The 10,069-nt window shown below is 45.0% G+C and overlaps 2 protein-coding genes across 2 annotated transcripts in view; one reads left to right on the top strand and one right to left on the bottom strand.

Annotated features, from left to right (window-relative positions):
* The window catches only part of T265_13046 (hypothetical protein), a gene marked incomplete at both ends in the record, with an annotated part of 71,740 nt that overhangs the window by 58,875 nt on the left and 2,796 nt on the right, over positions 1–10,069 (top strand). Inside the window, 2 exons of the mRNA XM_009166890.1 lie at positions 461–560; positions 8,947–9,271. Of these exons, the coding sequence (XP_009165154.1) occupies positions 461–560; positions 8,947–9,271 (425 nt within the window). The remainder of the gene's footprint in view (positions 1–460; positions 561–8,946; positions 9,272–10,069) is intronic.
* The window catches only part of T265_02578 (hypothetical protein), a gene marked incomplete at both ends in the record, with an annotated part of 35,252 nt that continues 29,998 nt past the window's right edge, over positions 4,816–10,069 (bottom strand). The window contains one exon of the mRNA XM_009166857.1: positions 4,816–5,064. Within this exon, the coding sequence (XP_009165121.1) occupies positions 4,816–5,064 (249 nt within the window). The remainder of the gene's footprint in view (positions 5,065–10,069) is intronic.

Raw genomic sequence — 10,069 nt, 5'->3', positions numbered from 1 at the left:
AGCACGAGGGCTGGGATACTGCCAGGTTGCCCAGCCTAGACAGAGGAAGTCGAGAGGCAGAGTTCGAGTTCGAACCAGGGAACTTCCGGTCAGTAAGTTCGCGCTCTAACTACTTGGGCCATCTCATACTTTTGAGGCTCGTAGTGAGTCTTCCATGATCGTATCGATGACGATTCATTTTGGGAAAGTGGGTTTCTCTCCACCACATTATCGTTATCAACTGTCATCTCTGTAGAATTTTGATATATTGAATTGAATCTGACCCATCATCGTCAATCAGCGCATGACGTTAAAACAACGAAGTGGGTTAGTTGTCTGAGAAATAAATCTCTCATAAGATTTGTCCGGAAAGTATTTTCGAAAAGAGGTCGAAGTCTTGATTGCTCAATCTTATTTTTCTTCCTTTATGTACTTATCCAAAGACCTACTGCTGTGTTCTACCCTGTGCATCCATTTGCAGATCGAAGGACCAGTCTCTTCCTGTTGATGATGAGGACCATCTTGGGATAAGGCAACCTTCTCCCACACCCGTTTCGGATCCAAACACACCGCTAATTAACGTAGGTTCTTGCATCTGGCCGTGTTTTGATTGCAAAGCGGCTCTCGTCAGTGCGTAATGAGCTGACTGCCTCTTTTCGTACTTATCTGTCTTGCGCCTAGCATGACTGATTTTCAGGGAGCTCAGATGCTCTACTCCAACCTTCAATTCCCGATCCTTTTCGTCTCTGTTGAAGAAATCTGACAGTACTCTAGCCCTCGTGTTTCTCATTGGTTTTCTGGCAACAAAGAACCAAAATGGTGCTAGAATGGAACGAGCTGTCTTGATTTTGTGACTAACAGAGCCGCCGTGTGATAGGCTGTTCACCCAAATACATTTCACACCATCCTTCAGATACTTGGTTGGTTGGTGTGACAGTTAATCCGTGAAACAAACTCGTTTGGTCTGCGGTCGCTCATTTTCAGAGTGTATTATTCCGTGTGCACCTGGGATATTGCTATATCCACGCTACTGTACTGTGCAAAACCATCCAAGTGTTTATGCACACAGTTTCGATCGGTATTAGTTTCCATTAGATTGTTCTTAGTCCTTGGTCGCAGAAAGCACTCTATGGTAGGATCTCACCTGTTTATATGCAGCAGTTGTCACCTCTCTTAAACCGAACAAACAAGTTCTGGTGGACTGATGTTGACTGCTACCAGGAGTGAAGACTGCGGGCTAAGTATTCGTTCTGAAAGTTTGTCGTTCACTAAGACTGAATGTGATGTGATTGTAGGTTTAAGGTGTGGGCTACTCGCCGGAATGCCCATGGTTGTATATCCTTCGATAATTCTTTGTTTGGTCCTACTTCGGTCTGGTGATATATTAGGATCACCCCCTCCTGTTGTGTGACACCTTTAAACCGACCGGACAACACAGTTGAACTGTTTTTATTCCTGTTGTGTAACGTCTTACGTGTTTTCGCTTCAGCTGAACTCGTTTGCTCCAGCTCGACCTGCTCCACCCGTACCTCAGCCGCCTGCATTACCTCCGCGGCCAAAACCACAAGAATAACGCCAAACAGTCCCATTCCAAATCTCATTTACTCCCCAACATGATGCACTTATTTATGTCAGCCAATAGTCAAATTGATTTCCAACGTGATATCTTGAGCACACACTTACCAGCATTCCGTTGTCTCCGTTTTTTTCATATCTCTTATACTGATCGTTATTTACCTTTATTTTACTCGGGACTCACAAAACATTCACTGGCTGTTCGCCCTCCCCAAACGTTCGTATTCCCGGTTGCGGAGACGTGATCCATCTCACAACTCCGAATCTATCCATGACTGCCACTTTTTATCGAATGTCCTTTCAAACAGACCGGTCCTTTTGAGCCCCTCTAGGGACCCTGCTGGGTCGGAACATCAGTCACAGCTAATAATGGAGATGGACAGTTGTTATTGGTCACCCTTCCCATTCACCGTAACATTTTTGCCTAATCAATCGCAGCTGTCTGATTTCAAATTATACCTTACTTCCGTATACGTGTGAGTTGATTCATTTATATCAGATTCCAGTGAAAACTAACGATTGCTTATCTGCGGAGCGCATTTTAGTTGAAAATCTAACGTATCTGAATTGTTGTCTACACTTTTGCTATATGTTAATTATGGAAAGGATGACTAAGCAGTATATTCGTTATCCTAACCAGCTCATTGTTGCCTAGGTGTTCGTGATGATGGTGCAGAGGTATTCTAGTTTTTTTTAAAGTGAGGATCTGTATGGTTATGCTGACTACATTACAGGAGCACCATTGATAGTTCTGTTTACTGCATTACGTCTAACGTTTGATGTTTCACCTCTCGAGAATTCGATCTAAGAATACAGCAGATAGAGCTCGAGATACCTCAGTGGTTAACGTGCCAACTTACTGACCAGAAGGTCGCTGGTTCGAAGCCAACCTATGCATCTCGATGGATTCCATTTGGGCTTGGATGATCTGGTAATATCCTAGCCCTGGCGCTTCCTTCGGATGCAGCCAGGCACCGAAAAGGTGTTCCAGCTGAACCATTGTTTCTTATGCGGTAGCATCAAACACAGCTGAGGTATCCAGTCAGTACTGCGATGATGTATTTGCCCATGCGTTGGTTTCTTAAGGGGTGATGTTAAGTTAAAATGGCTGTCAATGAAGGTGTGTGAACAGCCCCATCATGCTAGATTCGTTGATTGTTTTTTTTCCTGAGGATAGATCATTTTTACGAGACTTTTGCAGATTTCCCCGGACCGGATGACATGAATGTCATGCGGGTTCTATTTCGCTTGTGACTGGGATACGAATCCGGATCACCTTAGCATACTGACCGGCACATGTTGGTGCGTTGGATCATTTCCTAACCAAAACAAAAGTATAAGCTAAGATCTGGCAAGTTGACCCAAAGAAGATATGAACTCTATTTCGTCCCGCTGCCTTGTGGGCCAGATTCTTCTACCCATGACTCGAATCCAGCCCCTCCCTCGAGCTGTATCAACCGGAACTATTTTGACCACACGACTGTAACACACTGACTTCTGGAGACCTATTAGACTTATTTTAATTAGTGTTAATTTCATGATGGGGACAGTATTACTACCTCGCCGCTGGTGTGTAAGATACTCATTTGGAAATCCATTAAGAGTGCCTCAACATCACCGAGATTTCTCGAGCATCCTGATCTATGCACCAAGAATGCTGGTACGTGGACGTACGTACCACGGCGTCTAAGTCCCTACATTCTAAGTCAAAATCTATAGCAACTTCACGCCTAAATGTGGGGACGATGGGAACCTCTCCGGTTCTACCGAATCAATATGCAATATGATTTACGTTTGCCCATCAAGGTGGCTACCGTTCCGACCTCGTGGTCGGAACAAGAATAAGATCTCTGTTCGTTCCAGGAAAACCCCATTTCTCTAAACAAGATCACGGTTTTTATCAGTGTACGCAAAACGTTGCTGGATGCTGCTCTGTATTAGTAATGTGAATACGATTGAGTTCTTCTGTTACTCGTGCCACTCGGAAGCGCTCCCATCGTTTATCATCATGCTGGCTGAGAAAATTAAACCTCACCGACTGGATGACCTTCGTCTACGCTGACCACTTTTACACTGCACGGTACTCAGATAATGAGTTTTGTAAACTGAAGTGAATCCGGACGGTTAGCTTATCATGTTACCTCGTAACTTGTTGTCACCACAGGCTCTGCGTTGCCTTCTTTCTTCACAGTTGCGTTTTCCAGTGACATCAGTTAACTGCTTGGCAAGTAGGGTGCTTCAGGTATGATGCCATCCAGTCACACTGTGTGGAGCTCACACCTAACAACAGTGAATTGTTCAGCTTGATTAAGAACTTTTTAGGCACAAAATTCTTCAGCTTAGTGACTGCCTTCGGACGCTCACCATGGGAGTTTGTTGATCATGTGGTTGTTAGTGTTAACCAAAGAGGCTATGCTTGGTTACTTTACGTAACAGCTGAGGGACGAGCGGCTCCTTTCATTGATGTCTACAGCTTCGATTAGCAGCTGATTATAGAGACTCTATAGATTTCGATTCAGTGGTATATACACCATAGGCAGCAGTTGGAACCATGCGTTGTACGTCGGACTTAACTTGACTGAATGTGAACTCAGGGCGAATCTCTTCAGACAATTCCCTGGGTTTAGTTTATGGAATCTTTGGACAAAAAGTGTTGCTGGGTAGTATGTGAAAGATAATCATTCAACTGTGAGACCATTCCGGTGCCTAGCTGCCATGCCATCTGTACTTAGAAAAAGAAACAGTCATCAGTTCTTCTCAAAGAAGGAATTCCCATATCTCAGATGATTATACCAGTGGTTTTAAAGAGGGCTTGGTCTTTCTCACCCCCCCCCCAACAGACATACTTCCAGCTAGTTTTTAAACCTTTGGCCTACTCTAGAGGTAAGTAAATCAGTTAGCAGGCGGTCGATTGAACCAAAATCGAGTGAGTCTGGTCCTCTTCAGAATGAGTGTACTAAGCATCTTGTTCCACTGTCGTGCGAATAATGCTTGATGATATTAACTGGCCATGCATGGAAGTGCATACAGCAGATGACCTCAAGTCAGGTAAAAACTCTGTGTGGTCGTTTCTGATTTGTGCTGCATAGTGTTGGGTTTGGCGAAGTAAGTCAGTGTAGTTCAAGACGGTCGATAGTAATCATGCATAACTATATACGTGCGCGAGCAGGATGATTTGCATGATCTCATTCATCCAAATTCATGAGAGTGAAAAATTAATGCACTTCAACCGTTTTGAATCTAAACAGACCAGGTTCATTTTCACATTATCACAGGGTTAAACCTAAAAATGTCTGTTCCTGGCTTTTCCAAGTTATTCTCGTGATACGTTACACAGCGCGCAAAGCGGTTCACTCGGCTGTCATGTTTAGGTGCAACATCAAACGAGACGAATTTAATACGCATCTGAATTCCAGTCAGGCTGTAAAGTAGTTGAATGTTAACTGTCAGTTGGTGCGAGTCGACGACACTGCTGATCAGCCGCTCGTGGCTAAACAGTTTAATTTTCAACTGCTAACTAGGAGGTTGCGAGTTTGAGTCAGTCTGGAGACTCGTGGCATGCACACAACTGATGTTACTCGATAGGGATAAAGCAACTGTACAGTGCTTCTCGGCCTTTTAGCAAAGCATGGCTTCACACACATTACAATATCTTGATTGAAGAAAAACCATCGCGTTTTCTTTTTCGACGTTTTTTTAGACTTATGATCCAAAGACACACTGACCATCAGTTGTTATCTTTCATCAGCTCGAACTACTTGAATTAAAATTGAATTGTTAAAATTATACTGAACAAGGATAACAGATCAGTTATTTTTTATCGCGCATGTCAACAGAAACCATAAATCTGTGGACGGTAGACTTCAGTAAGCTCCATTTGTACAATGAAGTTTGGTTCAGTGCAGCTTTTGCAGAATCCATAAGAAATTATAGAGATTTAGAAAGTCCATTCTGGTAAAAGGACGTGTCTTTAGAAAAGAACTTTGACGGCTAGAGGTGCTTTACAATGAATGCAGCTTCGTTACAGTTCGCGACCGAACGTTTCACGAATCAGTCACCAATCTAAAGGGGAAACGGATTTCTCGCTGTGAAACGAACGATGTTGAAACCATAGATCCCTCCAAGGGACCAAAGTCTAGAAATACTGCGATTGGTACCTTAGAAAGCTCACTCATTATTTGCTCCACTCAGTGACGCTTGGAATCTATCTGGTCTATGCTATCATCCGGCACTGCGTTCGACCGTATTTTTTGTGGATCATGAGATTTATGGCCTTTCGTTGAGGACGGGATGCCCCTCGGGGAACAAACTCGCAGACCGAACGTGAAGGCAGACGATTGTCAGTACAGAGATAGGAAAGGGCATCTTAGGCGTCGAATGAGTGATCGCGATGGAAGGATGATAACTGCAAGACAGTGGTTGCGGCAAGTCGTGGGTGCCTGTGAGTGACAACATGACAGGAGTATGCTGAGCACATCAAACGAATGTTTCGAGTGTGTAACTTCTACGGATCACGCAACCGGCTACAACTAATAAGAGGTTGTCCAGCAGGTTTCAGTCGCCCGTGGAGCTGACTGGAGATCCTGATGGCCGGATCGACCAACTGACACAACCAAGGTAGATAGTAGGTCGTCGTTGGACGATTAAATCATCGCTCAAGCACGAACAAGTTCGCATGTTCAGAAGGGCTAATTGAGGTGCGTCCAGCTTGAACTGGTGAAGTAATGTGAGCGAACTTGCCTACCATATCATGAGTTCAGATCCCCGGGAGGAGGTCAAACATACGGATTGCTGGCGAGCTGTAGTAAAAGCAAAACTCGAGTCCGATGCTTCTTTTATTTGGCGTGGACTCATCAGAGTAACTACGCCGGGATAGGACTGTTCAGAAGATAATGATGAGTAACATCCCCACAAATCTCACGACTACCTCCAAGGACTTTGTTCGCAAGACCGTTCTTACCAATAATGGAAGACCTTAAATTGAAGGTGTGTAGTACTGTGCTGGAGACATGTAAGGAATTCACACCACAGCTAACAAAACTCTCAGGTGAAACATTCAACTTGAAGGGTTTCAGCTTCACACTAGTTTCTCACACACTTGACCTGGCCAAAAGTTCTTTTTGTAAAATCCGATATGTTTGTACCCACGGGTGCATTACATAAAGATGGTGCAACCCAACACTGGTCGGACCGACTGACTCATTTCGTTGAGCACCTAGAGTAAAGGTAATCTTTCGCAAATGGACATCTAAGTGCATCGACTATATTGACGGAATTGACCGGAAACTGACCTAAGAGTGCATCTGCCAGCTATTATCTCGTGAACTTTTGCAGAGACACTCTTCAGTTTGTCCTAAATGCCGTATACAGGTTTACGTCTGGACGATATAGCCGGTATCGACAGATCGATGGGCAGGTGGGACTACCCCTTGAGGTGCGAGCACCTTCGACTTCAAAATACGCGACCACAAAACAAGTGGGGAATACATTCGCGGCACGAAACGAACTCATTGTGCCTAACAGTGATCGATGTGCCACGACCTACTCGAACTGCACTGACCTCACAGCTGCAATATATCTTTGCCTTGTCTACGTTATCAGACTCTCGATCCAATTTGGGCATTGTGGTTCCATATCCCCAGAAAATCCTGATTCAAAAGCCCACTTTACGAAGCTCAGTGTAGTCACGAGCATTTTGTAATCATAGTCCCATAGAAAAACGTCCAGAATATGTTCGAAAGCATTCTCAATTATCATGCTTCTACGGGAATCAGTATCGTATCAATAGAATAAACGAGAGAATTCCTGTATTCAGGACCTATTGACAACCGAGACCATTTCGACCCTAAAATCCAGTTTTAATAGGGGAAGATGATAACGCGAGTTCTCACGGTTCGCCAGCGATAAACATAAAACAGCAGTGTGATAGCTCTCTGCAAACAACCGAAACTTATGTCGTTCACCCTTCAGAATACAACCACTAATCCAATGCAACCGAACTGACTGGGCACCGGTACAATATTTACAACTGACTGTTCCAGTCTTCCTATCAGAATTAAGACGTCGACCTTCCCTGATATGAAGAAATGCCATCGGTTCCTCGAACGTTTCGTACTGTTGAGAAATATGACCAACAAATTTATTTGCTAAAACGTTTTCGCCAACACTAACAGCATTGCTTCACTGGAAGTGCTCATGGTAAGCAAGTAGGTTCAGAAAAACGGATACCTACCAGGTGAATAAAATCAGTCTTGGTAAAGTTACACCTTTCTTCTTTTTCGAAAAGGTTTGGTGACAATCGGTTGAACACTTGCATGCACAACTGAGTACTTACAAACTGCCATATGGATTAGCTTCGATTCAATCAATCATACACATTTTCCTCTAGAAATCTCGATCAGAAACACCTTTCTCTTTTTCGAAAAGGTTTGGTGACAATCGGTTGAACACTTGCATGCACAACTGAGTACTTACAAACTGCCATATGGATTAGCTTCGATTCAATCAATCATACACATTTTCCTCTAGAAATCTCGATCAGAAGGCGTGAGCGGGTGAGAAGCGAACGACGGCAAACCATTGGGTTCTGATAAGAGTGGTACCACTGGCAATAATTTGTACTAATCATTTTTTGGGGAGACCTCCCAATAAAAACGGCAGACCACTGAAAGTCATCTCCTCGACCTAATTTGGCACTTGTGCTGTCAAACCGACCGGCCGATCCTAAATATTTAGACGGGCACGAACCAGAGTTTTTGAAGGCGACCTAATAATCGAAGGACTGACGAATTTGAGGGAATGGGCTTGGAGGAGAACCACCCAACTCGCAGCAGAAAGCATTGCTTAAGGTGAGGTTTGATCTCCCAGAATTGAAATATCTGCCGTCGTGATGGCGTTCCGTCGAGCATCCTGGAGGAGACCGATCATCATTTGGCAGGCCATAGTTCAGCTGGGCTGGCTTCCAGGTGGTATCAGTCACACGACCTTCAAACTGCAGTTTGACCTGTACATTCTCGTATTATCCAGTTGGTACGCGAGCTGTAGACCATATAAGCAGCAGATGAACATTGGAGTCCTGGGCCAACAAGCCACTCTAGATCTGTGCCGCCAGTGCCTTGTAAAGCGAGTAACATACCCAGGTAGTCTAGACTTCCAAAGGCTGACAGCGAATCTTCCTCAGGAATTGAGATTATTTAAATATGGCATCGAGCTTTCCTTGCAGTGACTTCAGAAATTTTACTGAAATAAACATCGTCTTTCCGGCACCGGAGGAAGCTTTTGTGCGATATTCGTACCTACAGTCAAAAGCACACTAGTTTCATAAGTTACCCAAATATCCTACCGTTCTCCCCACCATAAATCTGGGTACGCCTCTGTTTCTATGCCTCTCAGCATAGTTGCATGCAATTCCCAGAGGTTCCATTGATTAGAGCTACGGTCGATAGTGGGCTCCATGTAGCCCAGTGGTTAAGGTGCGGACTTACTGACCGGAAGGTCCGTGGTTTGAACCTAACTCCGGCATCTCGACAGCTCCTGGCTAGGCTTGGGCAAGCTGACAGTAAATCAGCCCTTGTGCTTCCGGGTAGTATGACAGCTAGGCACCGAGAAGGTGTTACATCTAAATTATTCTCATTATTTTCATTTGATGTTACTGTCAATCATGCTAACTGCAGCCGTCACGAAGAGACTGGACCTCGCCGTGGAATCTCTCATCCAGGTTGGTCAATGGTTAGAGGTCTGACGAACAAGGTCTCCTGGCCCTCCAGGTTGGGGGTTGGAACATGTGGCGACTTTTTTCGTAGAAATGGTAATGCATTTGCATTTCCCACCAAACACCGCTGCCTTGTGGTTAGGCTTTTGAGCCAAAGGCTTTGGTTGAGGACCCTAATCGTCCTCCTGTCTAGGTGTGGGCGCCCTGGCAGTATCCCAGCCCACGTACAACCATGAACTGCACATATACAAATAAACTCATGCCACATAGGCCGTCGCGTGGTGCCATCAGCCGGGTCGCCTTACTTGCTGCATACAGTAGGGTGGGTAAGCGAAAACAGGCCACTGCTGACGCCTCCCTTCTTCTTCACATGTTTTTCTTCCCCCTCTCCCCATCCCATTAATAATCCTCTCCTTGTAGGCCCAGCATTTAGGACTGATGACTCCGATCGTCATACATCAGTTTTGCGTGCAGCATCTGCTCCTCACATGGTGCCGACATCTTCAGGAATCTCCAAATCAGTTCTCAAGCCTCGACACCCACTCTGGCCGCGTTCAATGTTCGCACTCTGAAGCAAGCAGGACAACAAGCTGCTCTTGCACTCACACTGGACTCGCTTGGCATTGATGTGTGCTGTGTCTCAGAAACGAGAATTCAAGATGCAAGCACAATGATTGAGTTAACCGCCCCGTGAGTCTCCACTCGCTTCCGTCTGCGCATCTCTGGTGATCCAGAGGCTGCTGCGGGGGGATGTGCAGGGGTTGGTATTGTGCTAAGTCACCGGGCGGAAGTATCCTTACTTGA

The sequence above is a fragment of the Opisthorchis viverrini genome (genome assembly GCF_000715545.1).
Source record: "Opisthorchis viverrini unplaced genomic scaffold opera_v5_31, whole genome shotgun sequence".
Classification (NCBI taxonomy): domain Eukaryota; kingdom Metazoa; phylum Platyhelminthes; class Trematoda; order Opisthorchiida; family Opisthorchiidae; genus Opisthorchis; species Opisthorchis viverrini.
This window is presented reverse-complemented; position numbering and strand designations above follow the sequence as displayed.